Source organism: Miniopterus schreibersii (genome assembly GCF_964146895.1).
Source record: "Miniopterus schreibersii genome assembly, chromosome: 9".
NCBI classification, from domain to species: domain Eukaryota; kingdom Metazoa; phylum Chordata; class Mammalia; order Chiroptera; family Miniopteridae; genus Miniopterus; species Miniopterus schreibersii.
Window position 1 is genome coordinate 44070976 of NC_138118.1, and position 24740 is coordinate 44095715.

At 37.8% G+C, this 24740-nt stretch overlaps 1 protein-coding gene across 6 annotated transcripts in view; it reads left to right on the top strand.

The window, feature by feature from the left end:
* SRPK2 (SRSF protein kinase 2) overlaps nt 1–24740 on the top strand; it is a 227665-nt gene that overhangs the window by 65403 nt on the left and 137522 nt on the right. For 2 of the 6 annotated variants that reach the window (XM_081146521.1, XM_081146524.1), the window contains exon 3: nt 24134–24197. The exons of 2 other annotated variants lie outside the window; for them this stretch is intronic. In XM_081146521.1, coding sequence (XP_081002647.1) covers nt 24160–24197 — 38 coding nt within the window. In that variant the 5' untranslated portion in view covers nt 24134–24159. Of the gene's footprint in view, nt 1–23209; nt 24198–24740 lie in introns of those variants that run through there. 2 more of the 6 variants (XM_081146522.1, XM_081146525.1) reach the window with 1 other exon arrangement.

A 24740-nucleotide genomic window follows, 5' to 3' on the forward strand; every position in this document is an offset into this window, starting at 1 on the left:
TAGCGTTGTCCAGGAGAGGCCAAGCCATGAGCCAATGCAGGCTGCCGCTAGTGCCAGGCCTGGGGCCACTTATTAAGATATATGGGGCACGCTGCTGCTTGTTTGAGAGATTTTAGGGAAATCCTAAGCATAAGGCTCAAGAGGCCACTTGCATAGAAAAGCCACTGAAAATGGCTTGGATGAGCTTGCGTGGGTGGGGGGGAGTAGGTTCCGGGAATCACCAGGGCGGGGGCCAAAGGTGTGAGTCAGGTGCTGGCAATTCAAATATGGTGCCTGCCTGCCAGCTCTGTGAGTGGAGGGCTCGCCAAAGCAGCAGTGGCCTCTCTCAGCTCTTCTGCCTGGGAGAAAGCTGCCCCTCCACCTTTCGCCCCAATTTCAGGTAGGTTAGTTCCTCCCCAGGTGTCTCAGGTTCCTTTCAAGCTGCTGCCGGGCGCTGGGGCTCAGAGGGAGCGTGTCTGAGTGAGTCCATGCATGGGTACTTTAAGATGAGCTGCTGGGGCTCCCGCACCCTCCGAATCCCTCAGCCACAGTCCCCTCTGGTTTCACAGCCCGGAGTTGTGGGGGCGTCTCTTCCCGGCCCTGGAGCCTTTTGCTGGGGCCCGGATGTGGGGCTGGGACCCCTTACTCCTTCGGGAAACCTCCACCGCTGAGATATCCCCCCTGAGTTTAAACCGAGGCACTGGATGTGGGCCCGTGGCTGGGTCTCTGGGAGTCAGCCCCGATCCGCCCGTGTCTCCGCCCCTCCTACCGGTCTTGATGCTTCTTCAGTTCCCTGGTTGTAGGGCTTCTGTTCAGCCAGATTTCAGGAGCTTCTGAGTGATGGTGGTTCTGTATTTCAGTTGTAATTTTGATATGGTTGCGGGAGGCGGCGGGTATAGCTGTTACCTACGCCACGGTCTTGTTTCTCTCTGACCCAAAGCATTTTTGAGCAACAGCTGTTTGTTGCCATAGTCTAGACACTTGTAGAGTATAGACTGGAGTGATAGTTCATATTTTTCAGTTGGGTCACGGATTTTCTTTAGCTATATGGTAGGAGTTTGGTTTTAAAATCATATACTTTCTGATGTATCTTTAGGAAGGCTTTTAGCTTTTCTTTTAGCAAGGAGGTGGCCCTAGTCTGGGAATCTGTAGGCAACATTTGGCAATTATTAATATTAATCTGGGGCCTGAGAGGCCTGAGGTGCCTGGAGTGGATTGCTCTATATATCATTAGTCTCTGGATTCCTAGTCACAATACTAAACTGAAAAATATATAAAATATTTTGGTTCCTTAGTTTGTCAGTTTTTACTATTAGTCTCTAAATAAATGTAGGAATATTACTTAAGGAGAAATGAAGGGTTAAGACAAAACTCAGTCTCATGTCTTTGGACAAGCCATTTTTATTTAGTATGCATATACATATCCTGTCTTGCTCTAAAAATAGTTTAAGGTGGCACTTCTTTGCAGGTTTTATAGTCTGAGTAAGACTGCTTTATAAATCCACTTGCCAGTCTCAAGGTGAAATGAATCTTGCTTTTAAATGGTGTATATTTACTCCAACAATGCTGCTCTTGTGACTCAAGGTCTTTACACCTTTAGGGTTTGAATATGTTCACTGGTCATAAGTTTTTATCCTTTGATTTTAGAATCAATTTTTGGCATTGGCCAGTAGTCATTGAGTGCCAGGTCTGGTGAATAACTAGATGGGCAGTCTGGGTTTTTAGAGCTTTTGGTTTATTTTTGACTCATGGACTATGAGCCAGAATGTTTTCAGGATGATGAAACCAGTTTCTGAGCCACAGTTAACTCCTTGTTACATCTAGCTGACTTGAACAATGGGTCCAATTGACCCTTGGTCTTTGTGGGATGCTCCTACAATAGCAGTGCCACTGAGATCAAATATAAACAAGTTAACATTGTCCTCACTTGTGATTTTGACATGGATGTTTTCTTGGGTTTGTACTGCAGAGTTTCCCATTGCAAATTTCATGTTTTCAGGTCACAATGAAAACTTTTATCATTAGGTCTACTAATATTCTCAAAATGTTACTTTTTTTTTAGCTATTTGTGAAGACCCAAAACAGAGTAGGTTCTTACTGCTCTTTATTAGTTAGTGGAAATGTTTGGAACAATCTTCACCAACTTTCTGTATATTTATTTGCCACCTCCCCTTAACCACCTACACCCCTGCCAACTTTTCTTGTGGTCTGATTTTCCTGCATAATCATTCAATTGGGTGAATCAAATTATTATTTGACAGCACTTCATAGACAAGGAGATAGGCTTATGGAAGATGAGACAATTTAAGGAATCAGATACTAAGGAGTCAAAGTTTAAATTCATTTTTCTGACTCTTAAGTTTGAGAATTTTTTTCGGTACATAGTGCTGCAATCAGTCATACCTTCTTCAGTTTTTTAATGTAATAATGTGCAAACTAAGAGCTTCCCCTCTTTACTTCCATATATTTCACTTGTGGATTTAATGCCACAAAATTAAGTGTTAAATTTTTCTTAATAAGTTCATTTAAAATTTTACATTGACATGGAGCTTATATATGCATTCATCTCAACTGATTGTGTTTTGGCCTTGAAAGTAGTTGTTGCACTTGAAAAAGTTACAACACATTCTTCCTGTGCCTGTTCCTTTGTTTTCATAAATGATGCCTGAAAATTAGTTACATTTTATAGTCACATTAGTCATAGTCATGATGTAAGATATGTAGCTAAAAAGTCACCCTTAAAAGTTTACTATTAGTTTGTTTTCTGATATTTTATCTTTTAAATTAATTTTTACACTTAAGTTACATTGAAACACAGAGTTTCTCTTTTATCTTTCTTTTATTTAAAAAAAATGTTTTTATTGATTTTAGAGAAAGAGGAATGGAGAGGAGGAGAGAGAGAGGAACATCGATTAGTTGCCTCCCACACATGCTCCCATTGGGGATCAAGACTGTAACCTGGGTATGTGCCCTGACCTGGAATCAAACCCGTGACCTTCTGGTGCATGGGATAACACTCAATCATTTGAGCCACACCGGCCAGGGCTCTCTGTTTCTTAAGTATCGTACTTCCTTTGTGATGGCATCCTCATGTACTTGTGGCTTGAAGAAGTGATCATTTTTACTTTGGAAATATTTTAGACCTCTATAAATGTTTGTGTTGTATTCTAAGATTTAATCAGACGGGAGTTCTGATTAATTGCTGCTGAGTTCATTCTCTGGGGAATGTGAAATGGGCATTCACTTAGATGCCCATGTTGGTGGCAGCTTCATTGGAAGCGTGAGTGTTGGAAAGGAGTGGGTCCCTGCACCTCCAGCTCTTAACACATCAGAGGATTCTCTCAAAGCACTCTATTATTCTACACTGGTGGATATTTAAAAAATGTCCCCTTATATGGGCTAGGTATTCCACTTACAATTCTAGAGCAAACAGAAATTGTACTCTGAGGAGAGTTCCAGGAATTGTTAGATCTTGTGGGAAAGGGGTTGGTCCCGACCAAGAATTAGTTTCCTGTGGCCCATCACTGCCTGTTGATAGGTAAGTGTTTAATAACTGGGCTCCAGGTTCTTATCAGCAAGTCTCACAATAAACTCTGTGCGACACACAAATTCTTAAAAGCTCAGTGGAAATAAATATTAATATGAAGGAGTGCATAATGGGCATGCAGTTCATTCATCCTGTTATATTCTGAAATTTATGAATATATTAAGCTAAGCCACTTAGGTGATTCACATTCTTGGAAAGCATTATATCAAAATGGGTTATGCTTCTAGTAGGATGAAGGGACCATTATATCTCTCCTGTGCCCATGGTACATTATAACAAAAGGTTAGTATTTCTAATTTTTTGAAGTTCCTCTTTAAAAGTTTTAAAAGCTTTTCTTTAAGGTAATCAAAATGTACTGATTTTTCTTAATCAGAAACATATGTTAGCTGTAGTGTTTTTTTAGGTTTCAACTTTTTGGGTAGGCCTTAAAAAATGAGAAAATAAAGGGTAATATCAGAAACATTAATATTTAGTTAAATAGAAACAATTATAGAATATCATGACACCAGATCTCAAATTTTAAAGATCAGGAAACAGGTTTAATAAGTTTCAGCATCTTTCCCAAAGTTTACAAAGCTAACAGTGGTTTAGGATTGAACCCCAGGTCTTACAACTCTCAGCCCAGTGCTGGGTGCCATGTCTTACACTCTCCTTGGAGGTGTAGGATTACAGAGATAATGAGAGAAGATGTGGAAGGAGGAATGAGAGCAGAGGAGAGTGATGTGTGTCAGATTCTACAGAATTTGGGAAGAGTGGTAACTGAGAATTAGCTGTTAATTTGTTAATCTTTATAGCAACTTTCAGTGAGTGCCTTCTGGATCAAGGGCATTGTGTTTGAGGAGGACCTTGTCGTCAAGGGCTGTGGCCAGGTGGAAGGTAAGGAAAGACGAATCTTTGCAAACAGACGTGATGGACAGGATCAGATAACAAATAACCTCTGATGTGTCTCCTTCAACTCTAACAATCTGTGATTCTTTAGCAAACTGCCAGTCACCTGACTGTCCCCCCAGGTAGAAACTGTTTGAGTGTGTTTTGGGGTGTGGGGCAAGGGGCATAGGTGAGGTTTTGTTTAAAGTTAGGGATATGATAGAAGAAAGTGGTAGTGTTTGAGTTAAAGAAAGTGTTACTTGTTCTGCAAATAACAAATGTAAAGCTTTGCTGTTGTGAGTATAGTTTCATCCAGACAGCAATCGATTTAACGAGGTTCATTACCCTTTATTTATTTATTTTTAAATATATCTTTATTGATTTCAGAGAGAAGAAAGGAGAGGGAGAGAGAGACAGAAACATCAATGATGAGAGAGTCATTGGGGATTGAGCCTGCAGCCTGGGCATGTGCCCTGACCGGGAATCGAACCCCAACTGGATCCTAGGTCGATGCTCAACCACTGAGCCATGCCTGGCCAGGCACCCTTTATTCTTAATTTCTGAAAAGTTAGCTCACCAATATTTTTTTCAAAAAGGTTAATAAAATGTGACATTCTTTTTTCTTTTTTATTATTTTTTTAAAATTTTGGTTTATCTTCATTGTTGAAAGTATTACAGATATCCCCGTTCCCCTCCCCATTGACCCGCTCCACCCTGCATTTGCCCCAGCCCCAGGCCTTCCCCATACTATTGTTAAAATGTGAAATTCCTAAAACAGAAATTTTGTCCTGCATCCTATCTATGGGCTATATGGGAAATATTTCATTTAAAAAATTATGTAGATAGAAAAAATGCTCTTCAAAACATTGAGATGGGATGAAGCTTTTAGAAATGGAGAGTTATGGGGAACGTGAACTTTACTTGAAAGTATTGGGCTCTCCCACAGGAACCCTCTTATCAGTCTTAAAAACGGGAAAGTGAGACTGTGATGACAGAATAGTAGCCCCACCTCTACCCAGGCCCTGCCGAGAATGAGGAACATTGAAGGAACAAGGGCCTCTCTTCCCAGGGCCTGCACAGACGTCATGTCCTCAGGGGCAGCCAGTTCAGTTAGGGATTGGCAGTGGATGTAGGGACTTGCTGATGATTCTTAAGTTCCAGTGGACACTGTGTTGGGGTCTCTGAGGGTCAGGGGAGGGGCTGGGAAATTAGGGCAGATTCATAGTGCTGGCTATATAGATAACCCTGGCTAACTGACTGAACTGAACAAATTCTGGGGAGGTGGGTAAGCTGTTCAAGCTGAAAGGTACTGTTGCTGGTTTTCTTGGTGAGAGAGAGGTTAGTGTGATGGAGGCCAGCTGAAGGCCTCCTGAAGGAAGCAGGCTATGTTGGAGATGGGCCCTGTGCCTCCTCTCTCTCCTGCTGGGCTGGTGTGGAGTCAGTTGTAGGGAGGGCCAAGGGCTGCCTTTTCTAGCCTGGGAATTGGCAGCTTATTCTGAGCACAGTATCCTGAAGGCCATTATATTGCAGTAGTGACTGGATTGAATTTTGTTCTTGTTTAGTGAGCTTTTTAGCTTTTTCTATCCCTGAAATATCCTGCCAAAAATGCTAGCATGCAGAAGTGTCTTCCATGAATATAAAGTAGTCAAGAAGACTCTCCCTCCTCCCTTATTTCCTGAACAAGCCTTATGTTTTCACATCTTGTATATTGCTGTGGTATTTCCTCTTCCAGAATGTTATTCTCTGGGTAACTTGCTTAGAGTAAATACCACCTCTCCTAGCTGTTAGCTACTGAGTTCCTTCTCTCGCCACTGTTCTGGACTTACTCTGATTTTACACTGTTCATCTTGTATTAGTGAGTTGAGTATGTTGCTGTTTTCTGTATTAGTATAATTCCTCTTATTTACTCTTACATCCCTAGGCCAAATATAGGTGCTCAAAAAACATTTGTCAAATACTATGATGAGGGTCAGAATTTTGGATCAAGCAATAAAACATTAAAAAAAAAATTGATACCTTGCACAATATACAAAAATTAACTCAAAATGGATTATAGACTTAAATGTAAAACTAAAAATTACTCGAAGTAAACAGAAGGAGGGAATTTTTGTGATTTGAGTTAGGCAAAGATTTCTTAGATAGGATACCAAAAGTGTGATATATTTTAAAAAAAGATAAATTAAACTTCCATCAAAGTCTTCTCTTTGAAAGACACTCTTAAGATAACAAAAAGAGAAGCTACAAACTGGTAGAAAATACTTATAAATTACACATCTGATAAAGGATTTGTATCCAGAATATTTAAAGAACTCTTCAAACTCAGTAGTAAGAAAAGGTACCAATTAAAAAGTGGGCAAAAGAGCTCATATTTCACTAAAGAGGATACATAGATGGCAAATAAGCGCATAAAAGATGGTCCATTTTATCAGTCATTAGGAAAATGTAAATAAAACCATGAATACCTCTACACACCTTTTAGAATGGTTAAAATGAAAAGAAACTGACTATGCCAAGTGCTGGTGAGTACATGGAGCCACTGGACCCCTTCACACATAATACCATGTGACCCCACTTCCTTTACACAAGCAAAGTAAAAACTTATGTCATACAAAACCTTTATTTCTTTATTTAAAATATATCTTTATTGGCTTCAGAGAGAGGAAAGGCGAGGGAGAGAGAGAGAAACATCAATGATGAGAGAGTCATTGATCGAGCCCGCAACCCTGGCCTGTGCCCTGACCGGGAATCGAACCCCAATCGCCTGGATCCTAGGTCCACACTCAACCACCGAGCCACGCCTGGCCGGGCCAAACCCTTTATTTTTATAGCAGCTTTTAAAAAACAATTGCCCAAAATGGGAACCGTTTAAGTTTCTCTCAACTGGTAAATGGATAAGCTGTGATACATTTATACAATGGAAACTGCTCAGCAATACAAATAAATGAACTAATACCATTGTATCAGATGGTTGAATCTAAAATGTATCATGCTAAGTCAAAGACGTCAGACTCGAAAGCTTAGACTGTACAATTGCTTCTGTAAAGGAAAAGGCAAGATATTACAGGGACAGAAAACAAATCAGTTGCTAGGAATGGGTAGGGGAAGGGTTGGCTGTGGAGTGGTTTGGGGGAAATGTTTTGGGCAATGGAACTCTGTACCTTGTTTGTGGGGGTGGTTACACAATGGTCTATGTTTATTTCCTGCAGAACACTTGCAGAACTGAACACTAAAGGGTGAATTTTATAGTATGTAAATTATACCTTAATTAAAAATGAAAACAAAACAAAAGTAATTGATATAGATGATTTAGCAAAGGTTTTGTTAACTTAGTTAAAGCTTGATAAAACTTTTCAAGTTTGGGGAAACAGTTTGTCAGAATGTGATAATCTCTGAGGGTCCTTCAGGGAATTGTGTGTGGACCTCCCAATACTGCCTTTTCCAGAGTGCACCGCCAAGGACTGTGGGACCTCAGGCAAAATTATTTAACCCTGTGCCTCTGTTTTCTCATGAAAAATACACGGGGTAATAATTACAATACTCCATGGAAGGTTTTGGATTAAATGAGCTGATAAACGAAAAGTCTCCACAACAGGTGAGCTCAGTATAGTGAGCTCAGTATCAGCGTTAGCAGCTATTATTGTTATTATTCTGTATCAGTGAATAGCTTCTTAAGCCTTCCTTAAATGTTTAAATGAAAGAGTGGCTATGATGTAGTTCTCCTTTGACTTCTTGAGACTAGATTTTTTTTGGTTCTTGTAAGGCCATTGGACTTACAGTTTTTTTCTCTTTCTTGTTTCCCTGTAAATTCCTCTAACTTATACTTTATTGCATATTTGATTTTTAATAAACATGCTTGATACATGTGGAATCAGTCTTCTAAAGACTCATAAACAAATTGGAAAAAATTTGTTATGACATACTCCCTTTTATGTTCAGAAGTGCAAAACTGATTCATTGACTTAAGAAATATGAGACAAAGCTAAATGTATCTCTTGAATTAGAAGCCAGGGAATGTGGTTATAAATTGAGATTTGGAAACCTTGGTAAATTTAGAGGACTGAGTGCTCTACATAAAAAGAAATATCAACTTGTTTGCTCTCTGTATACTATGTTACGTCTGTAAAATTGTTTTATACAGGGAAGGTACTCTCAGCACAGTGCTTATTGTGCTAGTATTTTGAACATGCTTGTTAAAAAGCACTTGTGGAATGGTTTGCAGAAATGACTGTGAGGTATGTTTCACTTAGCATGTTTTTAAGGTTCATCCATGTTGTAGCATGTGTCAGAATTTCATTCCTTTTTACAGCTGAATAATATCCCATAATATAATAATATAATTTAATAATATATTTAACCCAGTATATAAAAATAGTAGCCTATAAATATGTAATATGTATAAAACATTAATGAAATATTTTTCATTCTAATTTTGTACTAACCACATCTCTGAAGTGCCACGTTTCAGGTGCTCAGGAACTGAATATGACTAGTGACTCCCGTTTTGGGAAGTGTAGGTCTAGAATTAGGGAAGGATTATTTAAGATTATTAACAGCACTACTTTTTTTAAAAGTAACATTTGCTGAAAGACAAAACTATAGTCATCAGCCATAGAAAAAAGGGATTTAAAAATGGACAAAGATCCAGGCAAAGCTTTTCTCTTGTTTTAAACTTCACGAGGGCCCGGCCGGGTGTGGCTCAGAGGTTGAGCATTGACCTAGGACCCATGTAATCGGGGTTCAATTCCTGGTCAGGGCACATGCCCAGGTTGCGGGCTTGATCCCCAGTCAGGGGTGTGCAGGAGGCGGCCGATCAATGACTCTCATCATTGATGTTTCTCTCTCTCTTCCTCTCTCTGAAATTACAATAAAGATATATTTAAAAAATAAAATAAAATAAACTTCACAAGGGATTGGAGCCTTTAGAGGAAGAATATTTCAGTATGAATTTCTTTTCACCACAAACTCTGATGAGAAGACTGCAGGACCTTTTTTTTTTTTTTTAAAGATTTTTTAAAAAAAAAATTTATTGGCACGACTGTTGAGGCTCAGCGGTTGAGTATCGACCTATGATCCAGGAGATTGAAGTTTGATTCCCTGCCAGGGCACATTCCCAGGTTGCGGGCTCCATCCACCAGTAGGGGATGTGCAGGAGGCAGCCGATCAATGACCCCCTCATCGTTTCTTTTCCCTCTCTGTTCCTCTCCCTTCCTCTCTCTGAAATCAATAAAGACATATATAACAAAAAAGATTTTTAAAATTGAGTTTTAGAGAGAGAGGAAGGGAGCGGGAGAGGGAAACATTGATGTGAAAGATGTGAGAGCTCCTGTGCTCCCCATGTGGGATCTAGCCTGCAACCCAGGCATGTGCCCTGACCTGGAATTGAACCAGCAACCCCTTTGTGCACAGGAGGGCGCCAGCCATCAGAGCCACACTGATGGGTCAGGGCTGCTGGAACTTTTTGACGGGGGCCGGTGATCCAGCCTGCAACTGGGGACCCTTCAGTCCGCCAGCCAAAACTCTATCCACTGAGCCTGGATAGGGCTTGACAGGATTTTTTTATCTGATTCACACTGCTCCAAATGTGGTGCTGGTAAACAGTAGGTAATTAACATTTTGAATAGAAATATTAAGTAATGAGTAGAACCAAATAGAAATTTGCAGTGGGTGTTATGGGGCTTGATGAAAACTCTTGCCCAGACTGCAATTTTACCTTTTCATTTCTATTCCTTGAATTTTGGGAATTGTCCTGATATATGTCAAGTACTCTTCTAACTCCTCTGGCAGTCAGGTACTAGGAACACATGGATGGGCATGTAGCTTGGAAGTGCCCAATGTCAGCTGTTTTAGACGTGGCTCTTTTGTGTGCTCTATCATGGGGCAGGCAGCCACATGTGGTCCAGCATCTTACGGATGGGGTAGCCTGGCTAAAGAAAATGAATTGGAATAATGTAATCCCCACCTCAGGAATTTGGATTTCTGAAACAGAGATTGTGTTAGTTTGTAGGACCAGTGTATCATTGTAGATAATAATAGCATTGCCTTTAGAGTATAAACCTGGGGCCAAGTTCTGTGTCTGCCACTTAAAAGCTGGATGACTTTAGACATGTTACCCCCCCCCCCCTTTTGGACTTTCCCCCTTCTTTACTCATCTATAAAATAGAGCTGATATTTGTATCTACTTCATAGTGTTTTTATGAAGATAAAGATACATAATCCTTGCCAAATTCAAAAGTTAGTCATTGTCATGATACAAAGCAAGCGTTATTGTTGCCTCTTTAATATAGAGAAGCCTGACACACATTTATATTCCATGTGGAAGCTGCAGTTATAGAGCTAATCACTTGGGAAAGATTAAAGCAGATGACGGAGAAGCAGTAGGACCCTTGGAGGAGAGTGGGACTAGAACTCATATATGAGCCTTGATGGGAGAGACTCATAAACGTTCAAGTGTTACAGTTTAAGGAAAACTTTTGGTGCAGTGTAGGAATCTAGCTATTTATAGTTTCCTCAGCAGGTTAGAGTGAGTCATTTGGGTGTGCACACATATAGAGACATACAGCTGCCTGAGGGACAAAACAGAAGCAATACCAAGCAAAAAGCACTGTCTGGAGCCCTTGATGCAGAAGCAGACCTTCAGCTACTGTTCAGAGGCCCTGAGAAAATCTAAGTAGTGCCTATAATGAAAGGCTTTGAGGTAGCCAAGAAACTTCATATTATACTTACATTACTTTCTAATCAGACGTGAATGTTTCCATCTAGAATGGCTTGAGATCGATCATCTTTCAACTATCACGAACAGATACATGACTGTCCAGAATCACTCATTCCTTGAAGTCCTAGTAGCTGAGGTTTATCTGTATTTCAGAGGAGGAAATAGACTGCATTGTGAGAGCATTGGAAAAACTAAGTGATTAGGCAATCATGTTAGCACAGTGTTCTACTTTTACCCTGGCATCTCTTCCATTATTCTTCTAGTTTAAAATATACTTTAAAGTTATGAAATATATCATGCATATAGTGCATGAAATGTGAATGTAAGTTTAAAGAATAATAAAATGGAACGTGACTCTCTTACTCAATAAACAGAATAGCAATCCAAGTAACATCCTGTTCCTCCCCTCCCCCAACATTTTCTTGCAGTCTCAGTCCAAATTTTAGGCACTTAGGCTTTAGAAAACGAAAAAAGTTGGGTATTTCAGATGAGTTAAAGGTTTGTATATTTCAGTATAAATTGAGGAACCATTTTATTAAAATAGATAATGATATGACTGGCAGTTTTTTTTTAAAGCAGGACTAGAATTTCTGAAAGCTCTGATTTCTTGAGCCATTTTACACCTATCTTTTTATTGCTGTGGTTCTTTTGTGGGAATGTTTCTTGCTGTGTAATTGCTCTGGCATTTGATGCTAGCTTCTTAAAAAGAGGTTTTTTAAAAAAATTTGTTGATTTTTAAGAGAGAGGGAGGAAGGGAGGGGAGAGAGAGAAACATCGATTTGTTGTTCCACTTACGCATTCATTGGTTGATTCTTTTTAAATGATTTTAAAAATTTTTTATTGATTGATTTATTTTTTTTAGAGAGAGAAAGGGAGAGGGAGAGAGAGTGGGGGGAGAGATCGAGATTGCTCTGTTCCACTTGTTTATGATTATTCACTAATTTATGATTATGATTATTGCTTCTTGTATGTGCCCTAACCAGAGACTGAACCCGTAGCCTTGGCGTATCAGGATGACACTCTAACCAACCAAGAGCTACCCAGCTGGGCTGACACTAGCTTCCTGAGCACAAGCCTTTCTCCTCTTCATGGTCTAACAAAAGAATCCTAATATTCTGATGGCACTATTTACAAAATGTAGTTTTGATCTTGGACTCCATCTATGAGATTCTCTGATTCTACAGCACTCGCCTCTCTTTCTTCAGCATATTTCCATCCATTAATTGAGACTTGATCATTTTTGGTCTGCTAAATTCATACCTATAGGATTTCTTTTAAGTTCACCAATTTATTTCAGCTATTTTATTTTGTTTTAAGAGTCTGCTCATGATGCAATTAGAAGGGACAGACTGAATTTAGTTTTTAAAGCTAGTTTTTAATGCCAATTTTACAACCTCCGTGAAACTCCCTTTCTTATGATAGAACAGTGTCAGAAGAACTTAGCTGTTCTTTTCTTTTCCTTCTTCAGTTTAACACTCTCAAAATTCCAACAGAACATTGCTTTGACCTTGATTAAACTGTGAATTTTATTTGAAAGTGAAAATTGGCATCTTAGAGGCTATTTATAAAATGGTGTGATGGCAGTCTTTTTGCAGTGTCCATTTGAAAGCTGCTTAACCACAAAAGGGATTTGCTTTTAATGGAGTATCCTTTGGTAACACTTAACTTTATTTAAGAAAATTATTTTTAATTACACAGATAATACCTATAAAAAATTTAAGTGCATGTAAAGGTAAAATCCCCACTGACTATCATTCTTCATTCCATATCCTAGCTCCAGAAGTAAGGAAGACCTCTTTCCAGTCATTTTGGAGTATATTTTTCCCTTGTGTGTGTATATATGTGTATATATGTATACATATGTAAATGCACCTATGAAAATCTATATAACAAAAGCAGTATATTGTGTGGATAATGCAGGTTGCGATTTTTCTTGGTTTTGGAGATCATTCAGGACATGTAGAAAGATCTACCTCATTCTTTTCAAATGCTGTATACTATGAGTTACCATATTTGATTTAACAGTTGGGTTGTTATCCATTATTTGCTGTTGCATACAGCATTATGATGAGCATCTTTGTGTGATTCTCCTGGGACACGCAATGTTTTTCTGGCTTAGATTTGGAAAAAGTGGAATTACCAGATTGTAACTATCTAGTATTCCCTATATTGAAGTCAGTACATAGAATATTGTTTGGCATGATTGGCTAATTAATTGTGCTTGTGAAATTAATTATGTGTTTGTAATATTGTCATTTTAGTTATATAGGGAGGACAGGGGCCAACTGTAAAACTAGTGATTCTCAATACTGGCTTGTACATCAGAATTACCTCTGGAACTTTTTAGGCATTATCACATCAAGAGAGTGATTTAGTACATCTGCAAATTGGTACAAATGGCCCTTAGTAGGAAGACAAAAATTAAATACAAGAGATAAATCCTGAGACTTTCTTAGAATGCCCAAATTACCCAGTACCGGTCTAGTACCTAACTTACCCTGTAAAATGTAGTTAGATATAGCAGAATAATTTTATTTTCTCTAGACATTTAATGACTTTTCTCTAGATGTAAATTAATGACTTTTGATCTCCCCCAAGCATTCAGCACAGTGTATAGGTGTAATAAATTGTTTTAAGATTGACAGAGACCCCGGCTGGGCGTGGCTCAGCGGTTGAGCGTCGACCTAGGATCCAGGTGATCGGGGTTCGATTCCCGGTCAGGGCACATGCCCGGGTTGCGGGCTCGATCAATGACTCTCTCATCATTGATGTTTCTATCTCTCTCTCTCCTTCTCCTTTCCTCTCTCTGAAATCAATAAAGATATATTTAAAAAAAAAAGATTGACAGAGAGGAAGAAAGATATTTTTAGGGGGGAGGGGACAGCAAGATTATAAACATGAAGTCTGAGTAGGACTGAATTTGTAGGATTATATTATACTTTTTATAAATATTAATATATGAGTATAAGTTTTTTATTATGGAAAAATTTAAGAGCATTCTAAATCAGACATCCGTGGCCCTGGTCAGGTAGCTCAGTTGGTTAGAGTGTCATCTCCCTAATCCAAAGTTGTAGATTGGATCCCTGGTCACGGCACATACAAGAATCAACCAGTGAGTGCATAAATAAGTGGAACAACAAATCAGTGTTTCTCTCTCCCCCTCCTCCCTCTCTAAAAAAAAAGAAAATTAAATCAGACATGCATAGAACATAGTGGTTGAGGGCCCAGACCCTATGAATAGGCTGTCTGGGTTCAGATTCCCCTTTTACCATAGTAGTTAATACGAACCATAGCAAATTGTTTAGCCTTTCTGCACCTCAGCTTTCCTGTCTGTAAAATGGGGATAATGATAGTATTTATCCTACAGGGACATCGGAGCATTAAGAGAGTTGTTATATATAAAACAAATAGAAGAGTGCCTAACACATTGTAATTGGTATGAAATGTTAGCAGTTATTGTTTTTGCTATTTATTACAAATAGAATTATTATTATTCCTAATGTCTTAATCCTTAGACATTATTTCATGCGTAAAATATTTTCTAAGTGACCAGAAACTGGCAACTCAGTGCATGTCTGGTATATTGTGCTCTGGGGTATTGATTCAAGGACACTTCGATATAACAATGAAAGCTAAGATTTTTGTGTGTGGCCTTGTATGTTGATTGTTGCATATTATTATTATTATTTTTTGATTGTTGCATATTAAAATGCAGAACTAGTTCAGATTTCATGTTCATGTAATTGGTGGGAAATCTCACAGACAGCAAGACAAGAATAAAGTAGCCTCAGTCTATTTTGCTGAAGTGTTTGTTGTACTTCATAACATTTTGTAAAGAAACAAAGCCTTGGAAGTAGACTTTACTATTGCTTGCTTGCTGTTAGAGATTTATAGAAATAAGGGATGACTGAAGTTTGAGGTGAGAATTTTAGGGTTTATAAATGAGAGAAGTGATAATTGGCAAAGTTCCTGAGGGGATAAATACTGTGTGGGTGTACAGACACAAAATGAATTGTGGAGAATTAATGAGCCTTATAAATAATTCTATGAAATTTAATATTTTCTCCTCAGCATGATATACCATTTAAAAAATTTGCTTTTAAATCGCATTCACTTGCCGAATCTCTTATTTTAGTTTTGGCTACATGATTGGTTATATTTGTACTCTGTAAAACCAGCTTTGTGTGGCAGGTAGATGCTCTAGGAACAGGCCTTGCCAGTATCTCTGACTTCATTTCCTGTTTGTACCTACCTCATTCCCACCAGTCACCAAAACAACTTTGGTGGCCCACATGATAGGGTTCTCTGTAGCTTGTGCCATTTTCCTGTTCAGAGTGGGCATTTCTTCACTTGGCAAAGTCGCCCTAACCCTTGTAACCAAGTCCAAATGCTTTCTCTGACCCCTCCCTTTGGTCGCTTCTTCCTTGCAGGCTCTGCAGCACAGTTGTGGAGCTGGGCTTTGGCAGCTAGGCCACCTGGGTTTCATCCTGGCTTAGCCACTTACTAGCTCTGGAATCTTTTTTTAAAAATGGAAATAAAATTCACTTAAGTCACTGTTTTAACCATTTTAAAGTGTACATTTCAGTGGCTTTTAGTGTATTTATAATGTTGTATAAACATCATATCAATTCCTGAACATTTTCATCACCCAAGAACTGCCAGAATGTTTTCCAAAGCAGTGATACCATTAGCAGCAGTGCATGAAGGCTCAAAATCTTCCATATCCTCGCCAACACTTGTTAATGTATTTTCTATTATAACCATCCCAGTAGGCATAAAGTACTTCATTGTTGTTTTGATTTGCATTTCCCTAATGACAGGTAATGTTGAGTATCGTTTCATGTGCATGAGTATCTTTTCATGTGCACGAGTATCTTTTCATGACCATTTGCATTTCTTTGGAGAAATATCTATTTAAATCCTTTGCCCATTTTTTGATTGGGTTGTTGGGTTTTTTAATTGTTAGTTGTAAGTGTTCTTTATATACTCTGGATGCTAGTACTTTTTCAGATACATGATTTGTAAATATTTACTCCCATTCTGTGATTTATCTTTTTTCTTGATAGTGTCGTTTGATGTACAGAAGTTTTAAATTCTTACGATGTTCAGTTTATCTATTATTCTTTTGTTTCTTATGCTTTTGGTGTTATATTTAAGAAGTTCTAGCCTAATCCAAAGTCATGAAGATTTACAACTATACTTCCTTTTAAGAGTTTTATATTTTTAACCTTTATATTTAGGTCTTTCATCCATTTTAGGTTAATTTTTGTATTTGGGGTGGGGTAGTTCAGCTTTGTTTGCACATGAGTGAATATTTAGTGATTTTGCACCATCTTTTGAAGAAACCGTTCTTTTCTGAAAGACTTTGGCACTCTCGTAAAAAATTAGTTGTTTGCCATGTGAGAGTTTATTTATAGACTCTAATTGTATTCTGTTGATCACTATGTCTGTCCTTTTGCCAGTTCCACACTGTTTTGATTATCATAACTTTGTAGAAGTTTTGAAATCTAGATGTGTGAGTTCTCCAGCTTTGTTCTTTTGTTTTGGCTATTCAGGGTCCCTTGCATTTCCATATGAATTTTAGGGGCAGCTTGCCCATTTCTACAAAAAAGGCAGTTGGAATTTTGATAGGGATTGTTTGAATCTGTAGATCAAATTTGGGGGAGTATTGCCATCTTAATTACAGAACATCTTCCAATCCATAAACACAGGTGTCTTTCGATTTATTTAGGTTTCTAATTTCTTTCTGTGTACAAGTCTCTCACCTTCTTGGTTAAATTTATTTCTAAGTATTGTATTTTATTTTTAATGCAATTGTAAATGGAACTGTTTACCTCTGGAACCTTAAGCAAATTTCTTAAACGTTCAAAGCTTCTGTTTCTGCATATGTAAAATGGATACTAAGTACCTATTTTCTCCAATTGTTGTGAGGATTAAGTGAACTATTTCATTTACAAGGCTTAAATAAGCCTTATGGCTCAAGCTAAATGTTAAATGTGAACTCTTTGAGGGAATGAATTTTGTTTTACATATTTTTCTGACACATTCTTCCCCCTGCTCAAGTATCACGGAGCTTAGTACCTGTTGGGTACTGAGGGAATATAGAAGGGTGGAAAAATTGGACTATATCACATCAATTTCAGTTCTTCAGTTTGCAAGTTAATGTGGATTGGGAGTTAGGGAAACTAATTCCTCCTTATACCCACATATTTTGATATGGATTGTTTTTTTACACGTGTAAATAAGCCTTGCACAATAATTTTGCCACCTCTTAACACACTGAAGTTTCTTTTTAAGATGATTGAGTGGTGGACCTTTGCTATATTAAAGGAGTTGGAAAGCAGGCATTCATTGTCTTGGTGAACTCAGTCTTTTATATGCCAAAATTATGAATGAAATTAAAATGTCTTAATTTATGAAATTTTAAGTCACAATATTAGAGAACCAAGTATTTCAGTTGTATATTAACATCTAGTATGAAAAATTCTCTTCAGTTAGAATTGTAAAAATACTTCCCTTTTCTGAATATTCTGTGATATAATTTCTAAAATTCATATATTGTTTCAGAAAAATATACAAGTGACATTTATTTTGTAAGTGTAAAACAGAGAAAGCTTTAAAACTTGGCTTCATGATGAACAGAGCATTGGATCTCACCCTGAGTGTAACAACAGCTCCGTTATCTAAGAACTTGTGTTACTTCTGCTGTCTCCATCAGGGTAGGAGCGCCTTTGTTCTGTTCAGTGGCTGGATTAACTATTAATGATACTCGGCTGTGGTGAGAAACCTGTAGACAACTTTCAGGGATTAGTTTCATTACATTTCATTGCTAATAGAGGACAGTGATACGAGGCTAATAAAATTAGGAACTTATTTAAGCATTCATATTTTCATACTTTAATGCATTTCTGTATTTAGTTCCTGAAATTTTTCAACATCAAAATAACAAAACTGTGGTAATACTGTATGATGAACTGTAAAGTTTTCATGCGCTCCATATGGTGTTAGGATGGGTGATTTTGGGTCTTGGGCCCAAGCAACTGTCTTTTTTTCTTCTCTCTGCTTTCTTGCTGGCTGGCTTCCAGGGGAGTGGGTTAGGATGGGAATCCCAGTTTGAGGGGATTGATCCACTTTTCCTATTAGAATTTGAGAATCAGTAACAAACCTTTTTTTTAAAGAATCATTTTTTGATTTTTAGAGAGAGAGAAGGGGAGAAAAACATCGATGTAAGAGCATAACATTAATTGGCTGCCTCCTGCATGCCACGTGGCCCCATCAGGGATTGAGCCTACAACCCAGGCATGTGCCCAGACCGGAATCAAACTGGCCACCCTCTAGCGTATGAATGATGTCCAACCAACTGAATCACACCAGCCAGGGCAACAATCTTTTCTTTTTTTTAAATTTTTTTATTAGTATTTCTTTTGGGTAATAAATTGTACTCAGAACAATAGTTTAAAAGGTGACAGAAGGAAAACATTGCCTCTAGTAAATGAAGTTTCTGATAAGTGGCAGCAGCAGCCACCTGGAAAACTCTGGACCAGAAATGTAGCCAGCCTGAGATTACCTCCTCCTTCTATCCCCCACCCCACCCCCACCCCATTGTACACTTTGGAGTGACCACATTGTAGTTGCCTGGCACTGTACCATATTCAGGAACATAAATAATTCTGTTTTGAAATTATGGCAGGAGGAAATTTGATACTGGGAAAAGACTGCTTTTAAGGAAGGCACAATGAAGTTGAGCATTTTATCTTGAAACATAAAATTAGATTCTGAAAGCAAGCTTAAGTTGTAATTAAAAAATATGCACTGAGTTTTAGAATGAACAAAGAATATTATGTTGATTGTTTTTGGCCTACATTTTTTATACTAACTTTTCTATAATATGATTGGGTAACTTGTAAGTAATAATGCAATTGTAAAGAAGGACATTTTTGCAGACTATTTAAGAGTGCCATTCTTCCCCCTACTCGTTAGTCTTTGATAATCAAATAATTATTTTTGAGACACTTAGCATATTATTGTTCTCACTGATTTTTCATCAGTTACTAACTTCCCTAATTCCTTCTGTATCCTCATTTGTCAGTGGGTTTACTTGAGATTCTAACTATTTAGTGTCTTCCGTCAGCTTTGCCAAATGTTGTATCTTTTTTTAATCCTCACCCGAGGATATGCTTATTGATTAGAGAGTGAGAGAGAGAAATATTCATCCGTTGCCTCCTGTCCTTCCTCTCTCTTTCTCTCAAATCAATAAAACATATCCTTGGATGAGAATTAAAATAAAGTGAGTATAATGAGAATAAAAAGGTGGTATGAAGGTAGATTGGATAGAAGAGAATTACTAGGGAAATCCCAGTGAATTGATTTTTCTTTCTTGGTGTATAAGGTGATGAGTATGATGTTTCATACCAACCAGTTATTTTAATTAAGAAAGCTAACTAATAGGATGATTTAAATTGATTGGAGATATGAGAAAATAGCATTTAAGAAACTGATTTAAAAGAAGACTGAAATGTTCTGCTTGGGTTTGCTAGGTCCTTGGAAGTTTAGCTATAGGTCTCAGAGACAGTAATCTTCTGGAGAAGGTAATGTTATTGCTACCAATTTATTTATTTTTTCCTTTAAATGTCTTCTTTATAAATTTATGTGGTTCATCTAGGTCAGGGATGGGGAACATGTGGCCTGTGGGCCGTATCATTTGGTCTGGCCCTGCCAAGGCAACTGCAGGTGGGCTTAGAAATTCAATAAATCTAGGAGCTTTTTTCATAGCTAATTTTTAAGCTGATAACTTTTTATGGCCCTTGAATAATGTTATAAATATCCAAATGGCCCTTAGCAGAAAAAAGGTTCCCTACACTTGATGTAGGTGATTTCATGAGTATCCTTTTAGCTCTTCAGTTGTTCGAATATCTGATTAACTGTATCTGGAAATGTATATTTAAGGACACTGACTTAGCTAGGTTGTAACTTCAACACTGGCTAGACTAGAATAGGCCAACATGACCATGAAAGTATCAACAAATAAGTGTGAATTGAAGTGAAAATTCAGGAAGCTATGGTCTCAGTGGGGAGTCAAACAAGTAACATGTATTTTAGTAGTTCTGTAGTGCAAGTGCATGGTCCATAGAGGGGCAGAGGAGGAGGACTGTTTTCTGTCTGGGAAGATATCAGGGAGGAGGTAACAATTGGGGTGAGATTAGAAAAACTGAGTTGGGTGTGCAAGGGAAACAAACTGGACGTGACATTCTAGGGAGAGGAAACTGAATAAGAAAAGCCTTGGTAGTGTGAGCAAACATGGTGTGTTTTGGGGAATCACACAGTAGATCTCAGCATTTCCAGAGTATAAAATATAATAAAAAGGAGAATGGCGGTAATGATATCCCAAAAGAGACAGGGGTATTAGTCTAGGATCCTTCAAAAATTTCTGGCTTAGAGGGGCAGTGATGCTGTTCACTGAGATAAAGACTAGAAGGAGACATTAGATTGAGAAATTGATGAAGTTAGTTTTAGACATTGCATTTGAGGCATATAGGAACCATCTAGGTGAAAATGTCTAGTGGGGTCAAAGGATATATAGTTCTGGGGTGCAGGGAGAGTATTGGGCTAGAAATTCAGATTTGTCATCAGTGCCCTTATGGTTGTGAATGTCAAGGGACTAGATAGAAGAGTCAGTGAGTCAAAAGAGGGTCATGCAAGAATCACCAATATTTTAAGGAGTGGGTGAGGAGGTCATCCAGCAGAGGACCCAGAGTTAGGAGGAGAATCATAAAAACATAAAAACATTAAAAAACACACAACACCTTATGTTGTTTTGTAATGTTATTTAGAAATTAAAATAAAATTATGACTAAAAAAGTCAAGTTAACCATAATTTAAATATGCTCACTCAAGTTACCACTTGCTTATTTTCTTTGTAAAATAAGGAAGTGTGGCCGTTTTTGGTACTCATTGGTCTGAATATATAAATGGAGACAGTGGATGTTTGAATAAGTATGTATTTACAAGGTTTAAATACTGCTGCTTTGTAAGAACTGAGGAGTGGTGGTGACGAGTAATTGAGAATTGTGGGGGTAAGGTGGGGTATTAGGTTTTAAAATGTGACCTTGAAAAGCATACTGGAAGTCTTCATCAATTTATAGACCAAAATAAATTCTGGAAGGGTCCAAGATTTACATATAAAATAAAACTATGAAGCATATTAGAGGACAATAGGATGACAATTCTAAAAATTTTGGTGTGGGGAAAGTCTAACAGGAAGACATAATTCATAAAGGAAAAGATTAGTGGACTTAATTGCAGAAAAATAAAGTATTGGGTCCTGGATACTGTGAATAAAATAGAAAAACAACCAGCTAATTTTGGGGAAATATTAGCGGTGAGTATAAGAGAACTTACTAAGTGTGGTCATGGGAGTAGATGACTCAAGTGATCAGAGGTTCAGGAGACTTCAAGGAGACTACTGAGGAGGCCACTGTCCTTAGCCAAGGGTTTTTGGAAGTCATACCAACATGAACATCAAAGCCCCAAAGATTATGGGAGGTATTGTGCTGGAGTGAAACTTAGTGACATAGCTTTTGGAGTTCTGAAAGACTGTGGGGAGTAATCAGACCCATGGATGGTACTGCGAAGGTGCTGAGTAGATAGTAACAGATGAAATACATGGGCCTCAAAGGATATGATATTAACGTAGTATTGGTGAACATTCTTGAACCTTTCTGTCATTCTGGAGCTATAAACAAATCTGAAGGTTTGATGAAAATGTGAAAATGATGTTGGAAGCCTTTTCATGTATTATTTGAAACCATTTGGTTTGGAGATCCCAAAGCCACCAGCCAGAAAGTGGTTTAGAGCTTTAACTTTTCTTTCTAATGTTATAAGATGGATATAAACTTCATTAGAATTGTGTAGTTTAATCTTGGGGTTTTTCAGTTTCACTGCACAGCTTTTATATAGATACACTGAAGTATGAACTTTCGTCTTTTCGGAATGAAAAACTGCCACCATGAAGACATTCAAGTGTAACCTCATTTCTGAAGTGGCTAGTTGATTAACTGGGACTAATTCTCTAGGTAGGGAGACTGAGATACAGGTTAAAGTTAAATTCCCACATATAATAACACTCTGGTGAAAAAAAGGTAGATGTTGAGGCTTAGTAGTAAGAGAGAGAGGGAAGATTAAAAATATGGAAAGCTATTTAAAATGGGACAGACCTAGTTTACCTCATGAACTCATCCAACAAATATTTATTTAGGATGACAGTCCTTTGCTAGGCACTACCTGTCTAGCAATAAGCAGAGAGGGCTTATGTGCCAAGTATGACACTACAGGACTTTATGGATTTTTTTCATTAAATCCTCACAACAGCCCCTCACATAGGAATTATTACCCCCATTTTGTAGGAGAGGAGAGGCTTAGAGAGTTTAAGTAATTTTCCTAAGGTCATGTGGCAACTGAAAATTATGGAGGTGCCTGCTTTTGAATCCCAGGTTACTTGGTGGCAGAGCCTGAGTGAACACTTAAACAGTGGGCTTTTTTTAAACTGGCAGGAGGGTCATTACTGAGCATTCACTATGGTATTAGGTGCCAGGCTTTGTAATACACGTAAGAATCCTCAAGGTAAGTTTCATTATCATCATCTCAGTTTACCACAGTGCTGTGTGTTCTTCCCAGTGGTCAGCTGGTTTGGCTACAGCCTGTGGTAGATTCTATTCTCTCATTAGATATTCATGCCAGTTTTATAGTGCCCATTGGATGAAGTTGTAAGCTTAAGCAATTTGAAAAAATCCTTATTTGTAACAACATGAAGAGGATATTCCTGTACAGGTCCATTGCATTTTATGCAACTAATTTTTATTCCCTTTGCCATCACATTTTTTCATATTCCTTTTGTTTCCATAGTCAAGATTTAAAAATTAAAATTTGTTTTACGCTTAAGAAACAACCCCAAACTATTGAAATATATTTTGAAATCCTTAGGCAGCCTCTAGCATTTCAGTGGCACTGTGTTTTAATTTTGGTATGTAACTTTTAATTAGTAATAAGAAAACTCATTTACAAAAAGGAAAACAGATTTACATGTGAAGTAGTTTGGGTAATAAGACCATGTCAGTTTTACTCACGTAAAATTATGTCCTTTAGGTTAATCATTAGTATTTTAGAGGAAATGCGTTAGTTGTTTTCCTCCTCTTTTCCCCTCTCCCTCTTATTTTTACCTCTTCTTCCCTTTTGTCTATTATCTTTTTTTCCAAATCAGCATCAGGTAGTTATCGTTTAATTAAATTGAATTGGCATGTACGTTTCTGTTTGCAATGGCATTGTCAGGCCTTTCCTAAAAGGAGAAGTCGATTATGTGCTAGGTAACTGGGTGTTGCTGCTCACTTGTGCTGTACTGCGAAGGAGGAGGGGAAAATTAAGGTGTAAAATACAGTCTTTCACTAAAGGAGTAGGGAGTAGATACTAAATACATCTTTAATTAAAGGCAATCAGGAAATTATAACAGGTGAAAAATTTTTAATCTATAAATTGGGGTTCTGGTTTACTATTTCATTCTTAAGTGACAAAAATGATTCACTGAGCCATATTTTTCAGGGCTGGTGAAATAGAAGTAGCCAAGGGTTTTATATCTGTTCATTACAGCCTGTAACTTTATTACCGAGGCGTCTCAAATGATCTAGTATGTGGTATCTAGTTGTTAGCATTTCTTGTTTGTATTTTAATTTGTTGCCTTTAAAATCTTCTTGTAGAGACAGGCTAGTTCTACCTTAAAAAAAACCCACACACCCCTCTACTTAAAAGAAATGGTACTTCCTGCTTTCATAAACAGTCATGTGCATAGTTTAGCAAGGCCTGATGCCTCTGGAGCGTTTTCCCTTTATAGCACCATTGAATCCCAGTCCTAACAGAAGTACTGCGAATCTTGTGGCCTCATTTTGAACAAAAGGGATTAGAGAAGAAAAATCTCTTGATATAAGGCTTGAAAGCAAGGACAGGCAATCTTGGTTGTGAATATTTTCTGATTTTTCCAGAAATCAAGCAGAAGATTGAGCTGCTGATGTCAGTTAACTCTGAGAAGTCGTCCTCTTCAGAAAGGTACAGCTACATCTCTTGCATGAACAATTAATGGTGTAGCATTGCTAAGAAACAAACCAGGACATTTTTTTTCTTGTCAAGTTTGCTATATAACGTATTGTACTGCATGCTGGTCGTTGTGCTGTATTGAAGATGTGTTTTGGGCAGGCTGTTCTGCTTTTACAAAGGGTAATTGATTTTTTTAAAAAATAGTGAAGCCTAATCAGCTGCAGCATGCACACCATAACACAGCAGACCGCGGGTTCCTGTGTGACAGCTGTTTAAGGCTTTAAAAATAATTTACTTAGCTAAAAAACAAACAAATCTTGCTTGCTTTAAGGAAATGCTAGTATTAGATTTTCTTCCTATATTTTGATGTTGTTGCTACACAAAATTACCAACACTATATGTAAGATTTAGGTTAAAAATACTTGACGTTGGTTGTAATAAATATTTTCTTATGTGAAAAGGGAGTGCCATTTGTAAATAGCTTAGGAATTGCAAACCCACAGATTAGTCACATTCTGAAAGAGAGATATGATGCTTCTTCAAGTCTGTGCTAGG